The sequence below is a fragment of the Bison bison genome, unplaced genomic scaffold (genome assembly GCF_000754665.1).
Source record: "Bison bison bison isolate TAMUID 2011002044 unplaced genomic scaffold, Bison_UMD1.0 scf7180017864234, whole genome shotgun sequence".
Classification (NCBI taxonomy): Eukaryota; Metazoa; Chordata; class Mammalia; order Artiodactyla; family Bovidae; genus Bison; species Bison bison.
The window spans coordinates 320,899-342,802 of record NW_011494806.1 but is presented as its reverse complement, the minus strand read 5'-3'; the positions used below and the strand labels follow the sequence as shown (position 1 = coordinate 342,802).

Sequence of the window (21,904 nt, the reverse complement as noted above, 5' to 3'; positions counted from 1 at the left end):
TTACCAGTCTCTACCTAATTTGGGAGATGCCAGTCAGCCTTAGAGGGTGTGGAGTGATTAATGGCCTTCAAAATAATTCATTAATTTCAGCAGGTTAATATCTATGAGCATGCATATGGACTGCAGCCATTGCTTCCTCTATATTAGATCTAATTTACAGCAAACAGGAATAACTACAGTTTAGATTCTAGAGTCTGAAGATCATGTTTAACTAACTGGCTTCAGTCAGCCTAAACCTGCTATAGATGTTCTAAGTCAGTAGCATCTGACTTTTGGGTATTTAGAGACCTAAATTAAAACTCTCAGGGATCCAAGGAAGGATGATAAAGATTTCAGAAACACCCCCTCATCCCATCCCTCCAAGCACTTTTTTCCAGAACATCACACTTCTCTGATTTTCCTTCTACTTCTCTGGCCAATTCTCCTTTGCTACTCATCTCCTCTACCAGCATTTAGTTCACCAAGCTTTGGTCCTGGGCCTTCCTTTTTTCTTATTCTGTACCTGCAAGGATGTCTAGTTCATATACAGGGTCTCAATTCATTCTTTTCCTCAACAAACTACTTATATACTTGTCTCTCATTTATATCTCTGGGCAAGACGTCTGAACTCCAGGCGTGTTTATTGACTTGCTTACTCAACAGCTCTTCCTGGTCGTCTCTACAGTCTCCCTGGCTGACCTTCTTGTCCAGCTCTCCCTAGAAGAGGCTTCTTACCTTCTTGGTGGTCTCCTCCATACTCACTACCACATGTGCACTCACAGAAGGTAATCACCCTCTAGCATCTCCTATTCAGCCGTGGCTGAAGACACCAGAAACTCTTTTCCTTACCACTCCTATCCCATATTTCAGAATCCTACCTTCACCCCCTAAACATCCCTCAAATCCACCCACTTCTGCCTCTACTACCCTCCTGGGTCAACTGACCATCCCCACTCCCCTCGACTACTGCAACTGCCTTCCAGCTTGTTCCCCATCCGTTTAGCCCATTTAATTGTTGTTTGCTTTTGTTTAGTCCCTATGGATAGCTGCTCTGTCCATGGGATTTCCCAGGCAAGAATACTAGACTGAGTTGCCATTTCCTTCTCCAGGGGGATCTTTCCAACCCAGGGATCAAACTGTGTCTCCTGCATTGGCAGGCAGATTCTTTACCACTGAACAAGGGAAGCCCATTTAATTCTTACTTATCCTTCAAATCTCATTTCAACACCATCATTTCAAAGAAAAGCTTTCCCTGACCTCCTAGACAAAAAAAATCACCAAACTTTTGAATGTACATTACACACCTGGCCCTGTTTTAAACAATGAAAATGTATTAGCAGACTGAATGTGAAATAACTGCATTTTTACAGATGAGGAAACTAAGGCACAAATCATAAGCAATTAACTCAACATTCCACGGTTAATGGAAAGTGGGGCCGGATTCAAACTTAGGTAGTGTAGCTTCCAAAGTCACATTTTTAACAACCCAACTATATTATGGTGTAGGTTATATGCCTTTATTGTAAACTCTCTGTAACATCCATAATCTCTCTTTTGTAGTAGACTGATTAACTGACTATATAATTGTTTGCTATCCAGCCTTCCTCACCCCCATATTAGAATGAAAGTTACACAAGGGCAAGGTCTGTGTACAGCTTATTACAATATTTCCTTTGCTTATCAGGTAGTAATGGGCACCCTGTGTACTTTTGTTGAAGGAATGCATTTTCAACTTCTAGTCAAAGGTGTGCGGGAGTGGGGATTGGGGAGGGGGGTGGTGCTGCGTAATAAAAGGTGTGTCACCAAAACCACACACTTCTCAGGCTGCTGAGACAGCACACAGGTAGCAGCACAGCTCCAGAGACATTCAAAAGAGGCACCAAAAGACCCTAAGCATCTTTACTCTTCAGGACCTGCAGCAGACACAGCTTTCTCATGGAGCAAGAGAGGCTGCATTTAACACACATAATAGACTACTTTCTGTAGTGTGGCAATCACTATTGAAAGCCGTGAAATTTTAGTTATCTCCTTTAGGCTTGGGACCCTAAAAGCCTCAGTGGTGGGTAATTTAAAGCTGTGGCAAAAAGTGAATGGATGAAACCATACTCACATGCCTCAAAAATGGGGCACGGATTTAGCCTCATTGTAGATTTTATTCCAGTGAAACCCTAGAGTTTTGGTCTAAGTCTGAAGAGAGAAAATAAGAGCCTAACCTTTAAGGATCAGTGCCCTGAGGTCAAGTTAGACTGGACCTGGAGAAGTTCCTCTTCACTGGTGTGTGTTCACCACGATGAAAGTAATATTCTAGGTTCTAAATTAAGGAATTTATAACTGGATCAATATATTACCTTGAATGACACCACTTTTGGACATCCAGCTTAAGTAATAATATCTGCAATTTCTTTTTACTGAGGCGATACCGATTTATAACATTTATAAGTTTCAGGTGTACAGTTTTTTTCCTCCCTCTGTATACACTACAGCATGTTCACCACCAAAAAGTTACTTTGCATTTATTACCATACAGCTGATCCCCTTTGCTCACTTCACCTTCCCCTCCATAACAGAGTAATGGTAACAGAGTCATGGTCCTCTTTATGCCCTCCCACACCACCCCTGCATGCCCTACTTTAACTGGCCCAGGTATATATATATATACTGTTTCAGCCTAACAGAGAAATATAAATATTTACTTATTTATTTATCTTTTGGTTGTACTGCACAGCTTGTGTGATGTTCCCCAACCAGGGATTGAACCCAGGCTGTGGCAGTGAAAGCCCGGAATCCTAACCAGTAGGCCAACAGGGAACTCCTACTCAACTATTTATGAGGGACTGTTTTCATTGCAACATTTATGCTAAAAAAGTGTGTGTGGCAGAGGAGGAGAAACACTGTTATTATCTCACTTATGCCTCTAGGCACAAAAAATGACCCAGTGACATGGGATGATGAAGTCAGTGAGTTAGTTTCACTTGCACTGGCTAAAAAATGAAGTTGTCTGTGACCGACCAAGTGATTTTCCTCTGTAGAGCTTAAAGTATTTCACATAATCTTATCTTCAAAATAACTAAGTCAAATAAAATAAACTATTATTCTTTTTTTTTCATTTTGACAGAAATACAAAAAGAAAATTTACATTCTCAAGGCCCTACAGCTGCTAAAGGTATAGCTTTAATAAGCTATGGAATGCCTACTTGTCTAATACTGTTGTCAAAGACAGTTCTCCAGAGGCCTACAATGAATTTCTAACTGGGGGGAGATGATAATGAATGAGGCTTTGAAGTCCCACAGACCAGAGTTCTACTCCTGGTTAAGTTATCAAACCTCACTAAGTCTTATTTTTTTCTCTTCTGTAAAATGAAAGTAACATCACACACATTTTCAGGGTTATTCTGAAAATTAAAAGATTATGTACAATGTTTGGCACACAGTAGGCAAAAAAAAGGAGTTTATTATTCCCTGTCCAATAATTTAAAAGAGTACCACTAAAGGTTTCTCTCAAAGCAAAATTACTCCTTAAAGACTTGGCTGAGCTGACCTGCTAAGCAGAATGGTGGGATACTAAAGTAGATGCAAAAGTTTCATAATCAGAATAGCCGGACTGCTGGGCAGGATAAAAAGACCCGCAACCACTGTGCTGAGAAAGCAGGATAACACTTTAACCTCAAAACCTCAGAACAGACTTCAACCAGCATGGGTGGCTAGGGCAACATGCAGGTAATTCAGTTAATCATTTTGTGTGTTTATAGGAATTATGCTGGTATCTATCTGAGTACTTTGCTTACTTCACAGTGCTGCCTGTGGGAACTTACCAGTTCTGCAACTGACTAGGCTGTTCCTCAGGAGCTCACAGGCCCCTAGTCCCAGGCGCCTCAAATTTTAACTCCCATGACTTTCAGGAGAGCAGTGAATGGAAGTGACCATTACCCACATATATATTTAAGACCTCATGGAAAAGATGCCCCCACCAAGAGGTACACCCGAGAAACAGGCAAGAGCATGTTGCCCTAGCCACCCATGGGGCTGAACGGAAGCAATGAAGAATAAAACACCAAAAGTTCAGTGTTTATGCAACTTGGCAGCCCCTATTCAAAAATTCAAAAAATCGCGCTTGTCATAAAGTTTACTTGGATGGATGAGTATCTGATACACATCTGATATCTGTAATAGGACATGAAAAATCACAGAATAAGTGAAATATGATTTCATGTTCCATTACAAAACACTATTATGACTTGGTTCTAAGTAGGCTGCCAAATTACCGAAATCACTGTTTTTTTCCTAGAACCAATCAAAAATAAATTCCTGTATCACTAATGGGACCATGTACCTCTGAATACCCACGTCACTTAAGAATAATTCCCAAAGATATGTTGTATCCCCAAATTATGTAGTGGAAGAGAAAACGGAGGTGGGATATTCCAAAGGTTTTTATAAAGACCATGAGAGACAATTTGAGAAATCTGAAAGACTTTACAGCTCTTGAATACCCTTCCTCTCAGATGAAATTAAGAATTCAACTAATATATATTCTTTTACAAAAAGTTACTGACATAGTTTAAGGAGAATTACAAAACAAAACAAAAAGGTGTTAGTACTGGAATACTGGGCTATTACCAAACAAATCAGAACTATCAGATTTAGGGTGCTGACATACATGGGGAGAAAAAAGCATAGTTCTATTAGTATCTAGTAATTTGGTTATTATTTAGTAATTTTAAAAGTCTGTCATTTAATTACCTTTTTAAAATTTAAAAAACAAAAAAAGCCTGGAAATACTGAATAAAAATAAACCATACACAATGACTTTCTCTGGAAATGTACTGAGGGAATAAAATCAGGAATGCTTCATTCTTTCAATGACAAAGCCAATCTTTTAAAAATTATGCATAAAGGTGGTCTTCCCTAGTGGCTCAGACAATGAATAATCTGCCTGCAATGCAGGAGACCCGGGTTCAATCTCTGGGTTGGGAAGATTCCACTAGAGACAGAAATGGCAACCCACTCCAGTATTCTTGCCTGTAAAATCCCATGGGCAGAGGAGCCGGGCAGGCTACAGTCCACAGGATTGCAGTCACACAGGACTGAAGCGACTTAGCACATGTACGCGTGCGCACACACACAAAGGTATGTAATATTTAAAATCCTCGGTTTGGTTTTGCAATTTTTTGTACTTTTATTTGACTATGTTCTGAAAATTCTTTTCAAACAAACTAATGAGAATATACTTGAAATATACCTCGAATGTCATCTAGGCTCCGGAGCCTACACTGTCCCATTGCTTGGAGTTCATTCCTGGATTCATCCCTGCTAAAGGTGCATGAAAAGTAACTATCTGTGCCAGTCTTTCTGCTAGATTTTTCATTATCATGTAACATATAGAGGAATAAATAATATATGTTACATTATCATGTAACATATACAGAAATTAAGTGCTTTATTTAAAAAAAAAAAAACTTCTCCTGCAGGATCTGAAGGCAACAATTACATACTTTAAAGTTAACTTACAGGGCCTCCCAGGCAGTGCAGTGGTAAAGAATCCATCTGCAGTGCAGGAGATGTGGGTTGGATCCGTGGGTTGGGAAGATCCCCTGGAGGAGGAAATGGCAACCCACCCCAGTATTCTTGCCTGGAGAATCCCATGGACAGAGGAGCCTAGCCGGCGACAGTCCATGGGGTCGCAAAGAGTTGGACACGACTGGGCACACATGCAAAGTACAGCAGAGTAGACTATTTTGCTTCATGTAACATTCAATAACCAAGAGTTTAGTGAAGGATAGAAAGTGATGGGTAATAAAACGGCAAAAGAAATTGTTACCGCCTGAACAGCTTAATGAGAAATCTCAGAGAGTAACATACTCTGTAGTTTAAATTTAAAATATCCAATAACTACAAAGAGGTGGACTTATTTTGCAACATAGAGAAACAATGAAACATTTAAAGACAATATGAATTAGTCAGAAAAAGCAAAACAAACAAAGAAAAAAAGCTAAACTACAACTTCATTTAAGAACCAACACAAAACAAAACAGAAGTTAAGGTTGGGAGAAGGGGATCCAGGATAATTCAAAATTTAATAAATGGTTAAACAAAGCTTTAGGCAATAGTAAACAGTTCACACAACAGCGATGCTACATAGAAATACAACTGTTACTTGGGTGCCATGCTGTGCTTAGTTGCTCAGTCCTGTCCAACTCTTTGCGACCTTATGGACTGTTGCCCACCAGGCTCCTCTGTCTATGGGGATTCTCCAGGCAAGAATACTGGAGTGGGTTGCCATGCCCTCCTCCAGGGGATCTTCCCAACCCAGGGACTGAACCCAGGTCTCCCCAACTGCAGGTGGATTCTTTACCATCTGAGCCAGGGAAGTCCATGAATACTGGAGTGGGTAGTCTATTCCTTCCCCAGGGGATCTTCCCAACCCAGGGATCGAACCAGTGTCTCCTGCATTGCAGGTGGATTCTTTACCAGCTGAGCTACCAGGGAAGCCAAGTTATTTGGGTACCAGAAACCAAAGGAACCCCTCTTGAAAGTCAGGGTCTCTTTGCATTCTTAAATGGTCTCAAGACAGATGCAAAAAGGGACAATGTCAGTGAGTCAAAATAAAAGGCAAAGTGAACAAAATTATAACAGAAGGATAAAAGGAAGACCACCTGCTCTGTGAGAAAAAGAACAATTAATTAAAGAGGAGATGAGTAGGTTCTGAAATGATAGTTTACCAATGAATTGAATGCTAAAAGTAAAAGAGTAAATACTAAGTTGGTTATAGTAGGCGCAAGGGTAGGTCAAGCAAAGACCTGCGGATCAGGGACCAGTTCAAATATAACTCCAGAAGTGGAGTCACTTCTAAGGCTGAGGGTGGAGGGTCCAGAACAATATTATCTTGTTTATCCTTCAGTTATTAGGCTAAACATAAGCTCAGAGATAGCTTAACCTTTGCAGGACTGTAGACAAACAGTATCTTCAAAGCATTTAGCATTCATCTGAATGAATATCAAATCTCATTCTTTCAGAAAGCAAGTACAGAGCTTGAAACCCACAAATTAATAAAGTGTTAGCTTTGCCCAGAAAAACCTCACCCTTTTCAAAGACGACATGTACAATGGTTTCTTTTAAAGATCAATTCCCTTCACCACCCTACCTTACCTACCAGAAACTTGACCCTTCTAATAATAAGTGGCAAATTTTTCCTGTTACAACTAAAACTCTGCAGCGGTGGTTACCACAATGCCAAGATTCTTTCACCCCATCACCCAGCAGGTGCTGCAGAGAAGACTGTCCCGGGAAATACAAGATCTGTGTTTCCTGGTGATTCACAACCAGCTCAGCAGATTTCTATTTCTATCATTTCTATCCATGTCTAAACGGATTTTGTCAATTTGGGAACTGACATACTCAAAAGGCCAGAGGCACAGGATAGATTAAACATGAGGAAAGCAAGAACTCTATGTCACTAACCATGCACTGTTTCATCAAATCTCTTATCCTAATCCATTACTCCTTTGCTACTGCAGTTTTAAACCTTCCCCGAAGCCTGTCTTTACACATATGTACCTTCTCTTTGGCCAACGTCCTTCATTTTGCCTTGCAGACCCACTGGCACACCACTCTTACCACCTGTCTCTTTAAATGAAAAACGTTGTTTTCCTTATCATAACTCTTTTCCTTTAAGGGGTGAGATAATCCAAAATATTTGGAATGAGAAACTTCCCATGTTCTCGCCCTAAGAGGTGGACCACAGTTTGTTCTGAAACCTATTTGTTGATCAATACAAAAGAAATTCCTAAGCAGAAGACATATCTAATGGACTAACAAGAGAATACTATTCAAATCACAAACTCACCTTCTAGTAACTAACGTGCCCCACAGTGGATAGGACCTCACCTGATGCTAAGGATAACAGGCAGAGAATCTCCGGCTGACCTGATAGGTTCAGAACAACATGAAGAGTAAACAAGCTGTGGATGCTAGGCGATGGTAGGATGCAGTAGACAGAAAACGCAGCTCCTCTGGTGTTTGGGGCATTCCACTATGTCTATTCTTTAAAAGAAAAAGACATCAAGTTCTCAGTCTTCCACTTCTGGCTCACTGTTCTCAGTCATTGAAAAGAGATTGGTCCACCAAACATCTATATACCACTATTCACCTCTTCCTTTAAGATCTTAATCATTTAGGGCTGCCCCTTAAAAGGTAGGAGCTGCTGCATTTGCACAGCTGCCGCAAAGGCAGGGAAATTTCCTGCGACACTGGAGACAGGTAAATAAAGAAACTGCTTTCGCTCCGAGGAAGGGGGAGGGGTCTTCTGCCACTGAAGAGTTTACATAATGCAACAGAAAACCAGTGAGCTCTGCGGACCTGTCAATGGAGATGCAAAGCTAGAGCTCCTCTCTTCCAACCACCTCTAAACACTGTCCAAAAGCCTGCTCCGCTCTCCCAAAGTTCCACAGAAATTACACCTAATAATGTAAAACAATCGCACATGCTCACCTCATGCTCTCCTAACCACCTTTATTGCTAAAATACACACACACAAAACCCAAACCCCAAACTCCCACTTCTGAGTCCAAAGTATGGAGTAATCAAACGGAGCCGCGGAGTTTTCCCTCTGAAGGAGCAAGGAGAAAACGGATCTGCCTCACATCTACACGATGCCCAGTAATGCAATGACAAGGCCTAGAAACTTCACAGGGGCCGGGGCAGCCGCGTTCGCGGCTCAGCCCGGCTCGGGCCCTGCGGGCCGGCAGCCGCCCTCTCCCCCGGCCTCTCACAAAGGAGAATGGTTCAGTCCGGAGCATCACCCAGCACCTGATCCCGCACAACTGGGGGAAGGACAGAGGGCGGGGAAGCGAGGAGGTGGATGAGTTATGAAAACCAATCTAAGAGCCGCAGCTTTTGCAAAGACTCTTGGACCAGCACTGAGCAGCGGGCGTGTGCTGAGAGCCTACCTGAACAAGTCCCGGCGCTTCCTTTCCAGCCAGCGTTTCAACTCACCCTTTCGGAGAACAAGGCGCCTTCCGGCGGAGCATGGCCAGCCCTCGCCTCAATCTAGCTTGCTAGTAGTCCATGCTCCCTTGCTCCGCCCACCTACGCTCCCACCCGCCAATGGCAGGGCCGACGCCCCGCCTCTTCCAGCAGGGTAATGTGAGCTCCATCCAGGAAGTCTCTTGAGGATGGGAGGTCCTAAAAGGCTGAGGCAACCACACATATGCCTGATTGAAAATAAAATCTGGCGGTACCTTGTCTCTGACCGCTCTCCGTTCACGGGCTTTCGGATCTCTCCGCATCCTTCTTTTCTTGACCCCCGCCGTTGGGGGCGCTCTAAACTAGAACATTTAGTTACCTGTTTCTGGGAAGCCATCTTGGATCGGGCTGGTGCCTTTCGGGCCGGGAGGAGGGAGTGCTTAAGGAATCTAAAGCCCTTTTCGGCGTCCTGTCCGACTGCTTAGGTACAGCCCCAACGTACTCTCCTTTACGTAATCAGAGTACCCCTCAGTCACGATGGGGAGTAAACCTGGAATAATGCTGAGTGTGCTTGGAGGCAGCCCCCACCCTCTCTCATACAAGTGAAGCGATCTTAACCAAATCAAAGAAGCAAAAATTAATTCTTGAAGTGAGTGTATTTTCTGAGTTCCTGGGATAATCCTTTAGAAATGTCTCAATCCTCAGGATATCAGCATAACATCAGCACAGGTTATGCATCTATTCTAGATGCTTCTAAACCTTATGTTTCGCTCGCAAGTTTTCCAGTGTTCTGACTTTGACAGTACAGAGTACTGCTAGTCAGTTGGAAATGAACAAAATTCAGTAAAGAATTTCAACTTAAAAAAAAAGAAAAGGCCTCAATTCATCAATAGACCCAAACTATTTGTGAATATGGATAGAGCAAATGATGTCTTAGAGGTGAAATTATATGCAAGGAGGGCATTACGAGACTGCCTTAGAAATATTGGCTGCAGAGTAATTTCCCAATGATAGTGTTTAAATTGTTATGGAAATAATTTTACAGTAGATGAAATCCTCTTGCCCTCAATGAGAAAGACTTACCCATGTTTTCTAGTTTAACTCTACTGCTATTAAAATTTGCTACAGTAAGTTTTTAATTTTTTGGAAATCCTGAGTGAAGGGTGTCTTTCCCTATCATTAAAGGAATTTCTCAAGAAGTAACATTTGCATGGTCACACATAGTAGGAGCTCAGAGACCTAAAGGAGTCATGTGAGTCAACATTTTATCACAGAAGACTTGGCCAAGTACATTTCTCTGTATATTGAACAAAATCTGTTGGCCAAATTCTTCCTTGGCTACCACTGTTATATCAAATTTGATGTTAGTATTAGGGCTTACCAGAACAATGTGTAAATGCATATACAGATATGACCTGAATTATAGTTTCTAGAATGAGAACCTATTATCCTTCTGCTTTTTTGGTACAAAATAAACCTACTATCAAAGGAACCAGTTATTAGGCACAGACAGAAAGGGGAATGGGTATCCCTGCCATATGCAATGACCTATAAATAGTAATGACTTAGACTGCTATAAGTAGTATATTTCCAAGGGTCCTGGGCTTCAAAAATCAACCAACACTCATATTATCTTATAACCAGTATTCTTCACATGGGGGTGGGAGATGCATTTTCTGTAACTTCTCATGACCATTTCATTCAGAACATCAGCAGTGATCAACAAAGGTCATAAATTTGCCCAGATACTCTCATTTCTTATGCTTAAAACTGATGAAATACCTGAGTATAGAAGGTTATGAGTGGTTTTTGGATAATATGGGATTATCAATTCAAGAGATACTCCATTTGAATTGTTTACCATGTTAAAAAAAAAAAGATGCACTCCAAAAGCAGCAGCTCTAGACAGAATGATGTTCTGATCAATGTTCTGATTCATCCTGATCGCTAAAGGTTTCTTTGACTGATAGAGGAAAACTCCTGTACAGAAACCATAAAGTTTTATTTACTTTACTTCTGTCTCTGGTGTGAGTGGACTAGCCAAATTCAACAGCTTTAATCCTTTTTGAAATGAGGTAGGAGTTTTCAAAAACCAAACCAAACCAAACCTTAATCAAAGTAATACTCCATATGCCTTCCAACTTCCTGTGGTACAGTGTGAACTAATACTACTGCTACTGGGGGCAGAATCCAGTATAAAATGAATGTATCTCAAGAAGGCTTCTTCCAATTCCTTTGATACAATTCCCTAGAAGAAGAGTATCTACTTATGTTTGGGATACAATCAGAAATGACACATGAAATGTGAGCAGCTTGGATACATGCATATATTTAATAATGAAACAATTTATCGACAACCAAAAAAAAAGAGGAAAAAAATTCACAAGACCGCAGTGCTGTGGAAGAAAATGAGACATCAGTACAGCAACTGACCCAGAAGGCTGCATGGTAAGTACAGCAAAGACAGACTTGACTAGGATAGTATTGTATGCTCTTCAAATGGAGATGTATCCACTTATTTGACTGCTTGGAAGCAGGCAGCTTTATTGTATGCTGCATGGAATGGAAGCAAAGAGCCAGGGAAAGCAGAGAGAGGAGAAGGAGAAGAGCAATAAAGAATTCAGGGTAAGCAGATGGAATAGACTGAGAGAGAATTACAAAGAGATGACTGTAAGGCTTTTTGTTTCCTCTGCAGCCTAAAATAAACCTGTTCCAAGTCTTTGTCAGTCAAATTCAGTGATCACATGAGTAGCACTAGGCACTGTGAAGGAATGGTGGAGGAAGTGGTTTACAAAAGTGAAAGCATACCAGGGGTTCCTGCTCTCAGGGAGCTTACAACCTCAGGGAGACAGGTTCCACACACAAAGCTACTATAAAACATATTTACAAAGTAACATAAATACAAATAAATATACATATGAATAAACAATATATGAAAGCTAAAAGGTACTGTGTCAGTAATTGTTCAGAAGTCCCTAGGTCAAAGAAGGCTTTCTGAAGGAAAAAAATGTGGACTTTGAGTATAACAGTAGTTTATAGTAGGGCATGTGCAAAGGCATAGGAGTGGAAGCAAAATGTCATGTACAGTAGGCAGATTAGCTTGATAGAAAGTCTAAATAGGTCTCCTTAAGAAGTGAGTGGGATAAAACAGTAAGAGTCTATTTGGTGAAAGACACTGACTTACCAATGTTAGGTCTGGTCCCTAAAACAAAACAAACAGGGAAAGATGTTTTCTTTAGGTAATGATAATAAGTGGCTACAAGGCTAGGACCAACTCTACTACTCTCAAAAGTTGTGTAGTTACTCTGAAACAGAGAAACTAGAAATGGGATGGAGGAGAAGTGTTCATCATCCTTGAGCAGTTCAACTAGAAGGAACTGCCTTCTGCAACAATTCTTATGTAGTGGCAAGTGAAAAACCTCAATGAAATCCCTAAACTGAGGACATAAAACCCAAAGGGCAGCCAGATCCCAGTCACCTCAAGGGCTCAAGCAGAACGTCCTAGACCTTGTTACTAATTCTTGGTGGGGAGTAGATTGTGTCTGCTTATAAAAGAATTTATTTTTGAACTACCATGACAATCAGCTTTGATCCTAACATTTTACAAATTAAAACAGGAGAATGAAAAGAGCCCTAATCTATAGGGAACGCTCACGTCCCTGAAGAAGGACAGGTCAATAAGGGCCCAAATTCTCCCCTGGTCTTTAAGTGGAGAGGCAAAACATCACACCTTGAAAAGAGGCTTTTCTCAGCCAAAGCATGTAAGACCTCTTTCTTTAAGCCTATTGATCTGAAGCTGTTCCAAGAAGGAAAAAAAAGAGTCCAGGCCAGTTGTTCAGCAGCAGCCAGAGTCAGCCCCCATGTCATGAGAGCCCCGCTGGGAGGCACTGGGTCCCACTGGGGTTGAAATACACTGCTGGGGTCCAATCTTGATGCCATTTGCCTGTAAGAGAAAAGAGGCAATAGTTCCCACCTCAGTGTAAAAGTAAGTGGGAGAAAGGAGAGGGATAAAAGGAGAAATCATTAATTACAATTTCTAGAAGCAGGTATGGCCTTGGCAGGTAACCATGTGCCTTAGCCAGACTGCTGTGGAACAGTACTCTGTGATGGTGAAGATAAGGTGACCAGCTGTGGTATTATAGATCACTGGAAGTGGCTTCTGTGCCCAAGTGACTGTTATACTTAAGTTTCATAGCTATGTGCAGAATCAGGATGTGATTGGTAAGAGTAGGTAAAACAGAAGTGGCAGCATATTAGCATATAATTCATTTATTCCCCCCCAAATGTGCTTTATAGAAATGAGAAGCTAAGCAATTAAGAATCACACCTCCCTCATGCTTTGGAATAGTAAAAACCTGAGGTTGAGAAGAAAACCTCCCATAATGTATAAACCTTTTAGATCAGCAATTAATAATCTCTTTAAGCAGTCTGGGTCTCAGACTTGAGAAAAAAACAGACAAGCTATGCCAGTTCATATAGCTTCATATAGTATCATGTTAGACAGGAAGTGCTTATATTCTAGGAAGCATCCTGTCCTGTTTAAAACAAAGCAAAAGTAATTGTCAGCCCCTTACCCTATCTTACCTCATTGTGGACATCAAATAAACCCTGCTGGATCTTCCTATATATTTCTTTGGCTGTGTTAATGAAGGCCTGAAGGAGACATAAATCATAGCATTAGGCTCAAGTTTAGGTAGAGAAATTAGGAAAAGAGAATACAAATATTATGCCTATTTGGATTTCAAAAGTGAATTGGGAACCATTACGAGAATTGAGTAAAAATACACAAGGTCCTCCAAAGGCCCTGTAAAAGCCATTCCAAACAATTTCAAATAGAAAAAAAAGATTCTATGGTATTTTGGTATTGACGCAAGATGTACCTAGGGTTCCCAGATTGGCACACTCTGCAAATAAAGCAAACATGCTCTCTTCTGAGTCAGTTACTTAAGACAGATTCAACACCAGACTTAGGAATGACCAAGATGGAATTCATTAGTTCCTCAACTAAGATGATTTACAAATAACAGTAGTGTCAATCCACACTTACCAATTATGTTACTTAATATAAAAGTAAAGCCTTAGGAATCAAGGAAAAACAAATGGAACAATTCCCTTAAAGGGAGATACGTGGTCACTATGACCACAAGACATCCTTTTCTTACCCATGTTTTAACAGAGGAGGAGAATTCTGAAGGAAAAAAAAGGGGGGACAAAGATAACGGTGTAATCTCTGAAAAGCTTTCCCTACTTTTTCCCAAATAGTACCTCCTCAACATTGCAGGCTGTTTTGGCTGAAGTTTCCATGAATATAAGTCCATGTTCCCGAGCAAAGGCTTCTCCTTCTTCTCTCTTCACATCCCTACGAGACTCTAAGTCACTGCAAGAGATTAATCATTAATTGGGGAGAAAACTAAAAAAAGATCCAAGTGAAAGAAGAAATTTATTCTAAAAGAATCCCACAGCTGTTTCAACTGCCAGTTAATCCATAAAGAATGCAGATCCTGAATGGTGTCCTCTTGTACAGGGTTACTGATTTCTGTAGCCTCTGGGAAAATATTCTTCAGATCAGATTCTTGACAGCTGCTGCACAGTTGAGGATAATGCCTTATCTCTTATTACAGAGAAAAGGGTTTATAAAAGGTTAGGCAAGCCCCATAGTTTCTCAAGGTCTATGCTGTAGTCTTCTCTTTTGAAGGAGATCCAGTTAAACCAAAGGAAAGAAGAGGAAAGGGAAATTCCAGTTACTGGGAAGTAGAAAAGTCATGGATGTCACATCGCATAGTGATAAGTATCTTCCTCATTACTGGAATCAAGCCACAAGAAGAGACAGCAAGGAATAAGGAAAACCCAGCTGCCTTAACTCACTATTATCATTATTAACATGTATAATAAACAGCAGCCTGCCACCAGGGAAATGAAGGATTCAGAGAAAATGATATGGGTAAAATTAGGTGATCCTGAGAACAGAGCCGAGGACTGAGGAAGAATAAAGTGGCATGGAAAAGACTTTATGAAACACAGGATTAAAGGATGCAGAATAAGATTATGGTGAATTGTCCAATTTTCATTTTTCAAACTGGAAATTTTCATTTGGGAGGATTCCAGTTTTTCACCATGAAAAGAAAAAATCCAGGAGTAAGTCCACTAGAGAACAAAACATCTGCAAAACGTATACTTATTTTTCATGAGCTGTGTGAAGACCAAGGAAGAACTAACCCGAAATGGCAACAGTCCTAAATCTGAACATCTAGCCCAGACATACCTCTGAGTTCCAGATCTGTTTGTCCATTTTCCTGTTCATTTCTACTCATGTGTAAAAGGCACCTCAGATATACATCAAAATGAAATATCATCTTTTCCCCCCAACCCAACTCTGTCCCACACCTCCACATGGCACAAGCCAAAAACCAAGGTTATTATTAACATTTTTTCCTTCTTCACACCAAATACCCAATTCACCCCAAAGCGAAGTACTTCCAAAATGTACCTTACAATCATCCTTTCTCTCTCTCTCCAGTGTCACTGACCTAGTCCAATCCACCACTTTCTCACTTGGACTGCTGCAGCTGAGATCCACATCAACCCTTGCTCCCCTCCAGATCTTTTAAAATCTGATCAAGCTACTTCCCTGCTTAAAACTCTTAAATGCTTCCTACTTGTTTAGAATAAAATCCAGACTCCTCACTCAGGTCTGTAAGTGCCACAAGATCTGGCTCCTGCCTTCTTTTCCAACCTCATCTTGTACCATTCCCCTTTGATTTAGTCTAACCACACCAGGTTCTTTCAACATTATAAACTTATCATCAAGCTTCTTCCCAGTTTAGAGCTTTCACAGAGTTTCTTAACCCCGTTTGACACCTTTTCAAAAACTTTGCCCAGTGAACTCTTGCCCATCCTTCAGATTCCAGTTTAAATTACAACTCTAAATCAACAGTAAGTACCCTGGGGCTTCCCTGGTAGTCCAGTGGTCCAATGCAGGGGACACTCGTTTGATCCTTGGTCTGGGAGGATCGCACATGCCTCAGAGCAGAGCAGCTAAGCCGGTGTGCCACAACTCCCGAGTCCATTTGCCACAACTACTGAAGCCTGCATGCCTTAGAGCCCGTACTCCACAACAAGAGAAGCCACAAAATCGAGAAGCCTGCACACTGCAACTAGTGAGTAGCTCCCGCTCTCCAAAACTAGAGAAAGCCCACAAGCAGCAATAAGACCCCAGACTCCTTTGTTCATGGGATTCTCTAAGCAAGAACACTGGAGTGGGTAGCCATTCCCTTCAGGAGATCTTCCTGACCCCGGGATCAAACCCTGGCCTCCTGCATCCCAGGCGGATTCTTTACCATCTGAGTCACCAGAGAAGCCCAAATAAAATTATAAAAAATAAATAAGTATCCTGGTACTCTTTTTTATAGTGCCCTTTTTTTTCCCTTCACTGCATTTATCATAATTTGTAAACAGATACAAATCATTTTATATTTAATATCTATGTCTCCACTAGACTGTGAACTCCATGGGAATGAGGGCAGGATTTTGTTTTCACCTTGCCCACTCAGGGTCTAGCACAATACCTAGGATGTAGTTAAGGTTTTTCACAAATTGGCTGAACCAATGAGTATAATCAGTCTGTGGCCACAGTTCTAGGTGCCACAGATTATTTTAAATACTCAAGGGAAACACAGCAACACTCAACATCAGAACACGACATAAACTGTTGTTGTTCAGTCGCTAAGTCAGAGCCGACTCTTTTGTGACCCCATGGACTGTAGCCTGCCAGGCTCCTCTGTTCATAGGATTTCCCAGGCAAAAACAATGGAAGGGGTTGCCATTTCCTTCTCCAGGGGATCTTCCCAACCCAGGGATAGAACCCGTGTCTCCTGCACTGGAAGGCGGATTCTTTACCATTGAGCCACCAGAGAAGCCCCCACATAAATACAAGCTTAATATAACTGGTAGTGTCAAAATCAGATCATGATAGATTCAACATTTGCACTTCTTTTTGAGGCTGCATTCTTGGCAGCTGCTGTGACAAAAAGCAAACACTGCACAAAAATCAATTTGCAACAGAAAAAAGAGTGGTAGTGTGCAGTGTTAACTCCAAGGTTTGACAAGCTGTGCTGTGCCTGACAGGCATACACAGGTCATTAGCAAGTAGTTACAGTTACTTAAGAATGAAATAATAAATTCTTTTTCTTTTAATTCATGTTTTCCGTTTTTCAAACAGTTACTCAGTTGCTATGACAAAAATACCTGCTACTTTGTTTAGACCTAACTATTTAATAACAAATCCATCAAGTATGTCTTTTGGCTTATGGGTGCCTTAGAAAATTCACTGAGAATAACAAATGTTGCTAAGGATGGGGAGAAACTGGAACACTTGTGTACTGAGAGTAGCAATGTTAAGTAGTGCAGCCACTATGGAAAACCGTACAGCAGTACCTCCAAAAATTAAACAGAATTTCCATAAGATCCAGCAGTTCCACTTCTGGGCATATATCCTAAAGAACTGAAAGCAGGGACCTAAGCAGATCTTTGTACACCCATGCTGACCAGCAGCATTATTCACAACAGCCAAAAGTTAGAAGCAACCAAAGTGTACATCAATGGATAATAAAGAAAATGTGGTAAATACATCCAATGGATTACTATCTAACCTTAAAACAGAAGAAAATTCTGACACACGCTACAATATAGATAAACCTTGAGGATGTTATGCTAAACAAAAGCCAGGAACAAGAGGACAAATATTGTAAGATTCCTAAAGTAGTCAGAAGAGACAGAAAGTAGAATGGTTATTGCGAGGGGCTAGTGGGATGGGGATCTTCCCTGATGGCTCAGCAGTAAAGAATCCATCTGCAATGCAGGAGACGTGGTTTCAATCCCTGGGTTAGGAAGATCCCCTGGAGAGGGAAACAGCAACCCACTCCAGTATTCTTGTCTGGGAAATCCCACAGACAGAGGAGTCTGGCGGGCCACAGTCCATAGGGTCGCAAAAGAGTTTGACACAACTTAGTGACTAAACAACAATAGTGGGATGGGGAAGGTGAAATTAGTGTTCATGGGAACAGAGTTTCAGTTGGGGAAGATAAAAAAGTTCTGGAGATAAATGGTGGTGATAGTTGTATAACAATGTGAATGTACTCAATGCCACAGAACTGTACACTTAAAAATGGTTAAAATGGTAATGGACCTAAAAAAGTTTAGGTCCCAAATAATTCAATATCCAAAGAGTACCTAGATGACATCTAGTACTTATTATTTATACAAATAAAATTTTACCTCTTGTTCCCAATCAGCATGATAACCATGTTGGAACTAGAGTGCTGCCGGGCATCCTCTAACCATGAGGTCAAGTGATTGAAGGTTTCACGCCTACAGCAGAAAAATTTCAAAAGTGGGTCAGAGGCCCATCTCAAAACGCCAAAGCAATTCCAAATGCATAAGAAAAGGGGGAAACTTATATGTATAAAGAAAAATATAAAACAGGCAATTCCTCTTTAGCATTCTTACTAGATTCGGTGGATTAAAAAGATTTTGAGAACAGAGGAAAGAGTCTCCCTCTCACGCAGCAGACGTGCCTCACCTTGTAATGTCATACACCAGCAGTGCGCCGGCTGCTCCTCTGTAGTAGGAACGGGTGATAGAACGGAAGGATTCTTGTCCAGCCTTTTCCATCAACATGGCAACAGCAAAAAAAAATCCCAACAAAACCAGGTTATTTGCAGAGAAGTTACTTGATCAGATGCCACTTTAACACAAAGGAGTTAATTTTACAAAAGAACTTCTATTAAGAAAAGAGAATTGGCCAAAAGAAAACCTGAATGCCCAGGAAGAAGTCCAGGTGGGAAATCAATATCTTTCACTGGGAGTACAATTGATATTTTGGGTGGGTCAATTCTTCCTGTGAGACTGTCCATTTAAGTGCTGAATGTTTAGCATCCCTGGCTCCCTGTCACTGAATATATTTACCCTACAGTCAGTGTGACAAAGACATTTCCACACAATATCCCCTAGGAGAGAACTGGAAATAGAACTAGAAACTCAAAGAGTATTTTTCAGTCCCATATGATGTTGAACGTATCACCTTTGTTTTTTGTTTCTATTTTTGTTTCCACTCCTTTGTCTTAGAAAATTATCTTAGAATGCCAATGCTCTATATAATACAAGTTTCATTCCAATGGATCAACGAAGAAAATTAGATACAAAGCACTTAAATTAGGCATATACTAACTGACCTTTAGTGACTGATAAAGGCAGGACAGGGCTTCCCGGATGGTGCTAATGGTAAAGAACCCTTCTGCCACTGAAGGAGACTTAAGAGACGTGGGTTTGATCCCTGAATTGGGAAGATCCCCTGGAGGAGGGCATGAAAATCCACTCCAGTATTCTTGCCTGGAGAATCCGATGGACAGAGGAGCCTGGTGGGCTACAGTCCACAGGGTCACAAAGCGTTGGACATGACGAGTGACTTAGCACACACATCCGCAAAAGCAGGACTGCCAAGATGTCCCTTACTGGGATCCTGTCATAGCAAACAGGAATAACGACTAGGGAAAGCAGTCCAGGGCCCAGAACAGAGCTGTCCTAAAACAAATTCAAGTTTATTCTCTACTTTCATTTCCAATGGGGGCCAAGATTTAAGATTTATTTATAATTGAGCAATTTACTATGCCCCCATATACAGGATACTTTTGCTTTCTTGATGGAATAGGTTTTGGGGGAGGACAGGTTTCATCAAAGGAAACAAAATTATCTAAATATGAATTCCCTGGGCATTGACTCTATTCTATCAGAAAAGTTTTCACATTCTTGAAATTGCTTATCCTTCTGTCCCTACATAAAGATTTGGATGGGAGACTATTGTTCTTAAAGATAGGGAAACTAAGATCTGGACATGGGAAAATAAATAGATTTTACACAATATACCAATACCCAGGTGTGGATGTGACTGGTGATAGAAACAAGGTCCGATGCTATAAAGAGCAATATTGCACAGGAACCTGGAATGTCAGGTCCATGAATCAAGGCAAATTGGAAGTGGTCACACAGGAGATGGCAAGAGTGAACGTCGACATTCTAGGAATCAGCGAACTAAAATGGACCGGAATGGGTGAATTTAAATCAGATGACCATTATATCTACTACTGTGGGCAGGAATCCCTTAGAAGAAATGGAGTAGCCATCATGGTCAAGAAAAGAGTCCAAAATGCAGTACTTGGATACAATCTCAAAAACGACAGAATGATCTCTGTTCATTTCCAAGGCAAACCATTCAATATCACAGTAATCCAAGTCTATGCCCCAACCAGTAACGCTGAAGAAGCTGAAGTTGAACGGAACTATTCTATGAAGACCTACAAGACCTTTTAGAACTAACACCCAAAAAAGATGTCCTTTTCACTATAGGGGACTGGAATGCAAAAGTAGGAAGTCAAGAAACACCTGGAGTAACAGGCAAATTTGGCCTTGGAATACGGAATGAAGCAGGGCAAAGGCTAATAGGGTATTGCCAAGAGAACGCACTGGTCATACCAAACACCCTCTTCCAACAACACAAAAGAAGACTCTACAAATGGACATCACCAGATGGTCAACACCGAAATCAGACTGATTATATTCTTTGCAGCCAAAGATGGAGAAGCTCTATACAGTCAGCAAAAACAAGACCAGGAGCTGACTGTGGCTCAGATCGTGAGCTCCTTATTGCCAAATTCAGACTTAAGTTGAAGAAAGTAGGGACAACCACTAGACCATTCAGGTATGACCTAAATCAAATCCCTTATGATTATACAGTGGAAGTGAGAAATAGATTTAAGGGACTAGATCTGATAGAGTGCCTGATGAACTATGGACCGAGGTTTGTGACACTGTACAGGAGACAGGGATCAAGACCATCCCCATGAAAAAGAAATGCAAAAAAGCAAAATGGCTGTCTGGGGAGGCCTTACAAGAAGCTGTGGAAAGAAGAGAAGCGAAAAGCAAAGGAGAAAAGGAAGGATATAAGCATCTGAATGCAGAGTTCCAAAGAATGGCAAGAAGAGATAAGAAAGCCTTCCTCAGCGATCAATGCAAAGAAACTGCATTGATCTAGAGATCTCTTCAAGAAAATCAGAGATACCAAGGGAACATTTCATGCAAAGATGGGCTTGATAAAGGACAGAAACGTTATGGACCTAAACAGAAGCAGAAGATATTAAGAAGAGGTGGCAAGAATACACAGAAGAACTGTACAAAAAAGATCTTCACAATCAAGATAATCACAATGGTATGATCACTCACCTAGAGCCAGACATCTGGAATGTGAAGTCAAGTGGGCCTTAGAAAGCATCATTATGAACAAAGCTAGTGGAGGTGACGGAATTCCAGTTGAGCTATTTCAAATCCTGGAAGATGATACTGTGTAAGTGCTGCACTCAATATGCCAGCAAATTTGGAAAACTCAGCAGTGGCCACAGGACTGGAAAAGGTCAGTTTTCATTCTAATTCCAAAGAAAGGCAATGCCAAAGAATACTCAAACTACTGCACAACTGCACTCATCTTACACGCTAGTAAAGTAATGCTCAAAATTCTCCAAGCCAGGCTTCAGCAATACGTGAACAGTGAACTTCCTGATGTTCAAGCTGGTTTTAGAAAAGGCAGAGGAACCAGAGATCAAATTGCCAACATCCGCTGGATCATGGAAAAAGCAAGAGAGTTCCAGAAAAACATCTATTTCTGCTTTATTGACTATGCCAAAGCCTTGGACTGTGTGGATCCCAATAAACTGTTGAAAATTCTGAAAGAGATAGGAATACCAGACCACCTGACCTGCCTCTTGAGAAATCTATATGCAGGTCAGGAAGCAACAGTTAGAACTGGACATGGAACAACAGATTGGTTCCAAATAGGAAAAGGAGTACGTCAAGGCTGTATACTGTCACTCTGCTTATTTAACTTCTATGCAGAGTACATCATGAGAAACGCTGGGCT

At 41.1% G+C, this 21,904-nt stretch overlaps 2 protein-coding genes across 10 annotated transcripts in view; both read right to left on the bottom strand.

Moving 5' to 3' along the window:
- Positions 1-9,035, bottom strand: part of CHD8 (chromodomain helicase DNA binding protein 8) — a 58,602-nt gene extending 49,567 nt beyond the window's left edge. For 4 of the 9 annotated variants that reach the window (XM_010846255.1, XM_010846260.1, XM_010846259.1 and 1 more), the window contains exon 1: positions 8,925-9,035. The gene's annotated coding sequence lies outside the window, so the exon portion shown is untranslated. Of the gene's footprint in view, positions 1-7,822; positions 8,020-8,924 lie in introns of all 9 variants that reach the window. The other 5 variants (XM_010846256.1, XM_010846263.1, XM_010846257.1 and 2 more) reach the window with 3 other exon arrangements.
- Positions 9,036-11,258: 2,223 nt separating this feature from the next.
- RAB2B (RAB2B, member RAS oncogene family) overlaps positions 11,259-21,904 on the bottom strand; it is a 16,938-nt gene continuing 6,292 nt past the window's right edge. The window contains exons 4-8 of the mRNA XM_010846254.1: positions 18,518-18,600; positions 18,214-18,306; positions 14,206-14,317; positions 13,525-13,593; positions 11,259-12,883 (exon numbers count right to left, since the gene is read on the bottom strand). Coding sequence (XP_010844556.1) covers positions 12,776-12,883; positions 13,525-13,593; positions 14,206-14,317; positions 18,214-18,306; positions 18,518-18,600 — 465 coding nt within the window. The 3' untranslated portion in view covers positions 11,259-12,775. The remainder of the gene's footprint in view (positions 12,884-13,524; positions 13,594-14,205; positions 14,318-18,213; positions 18,307-18,517; positions 18,601-21,904) is intronic.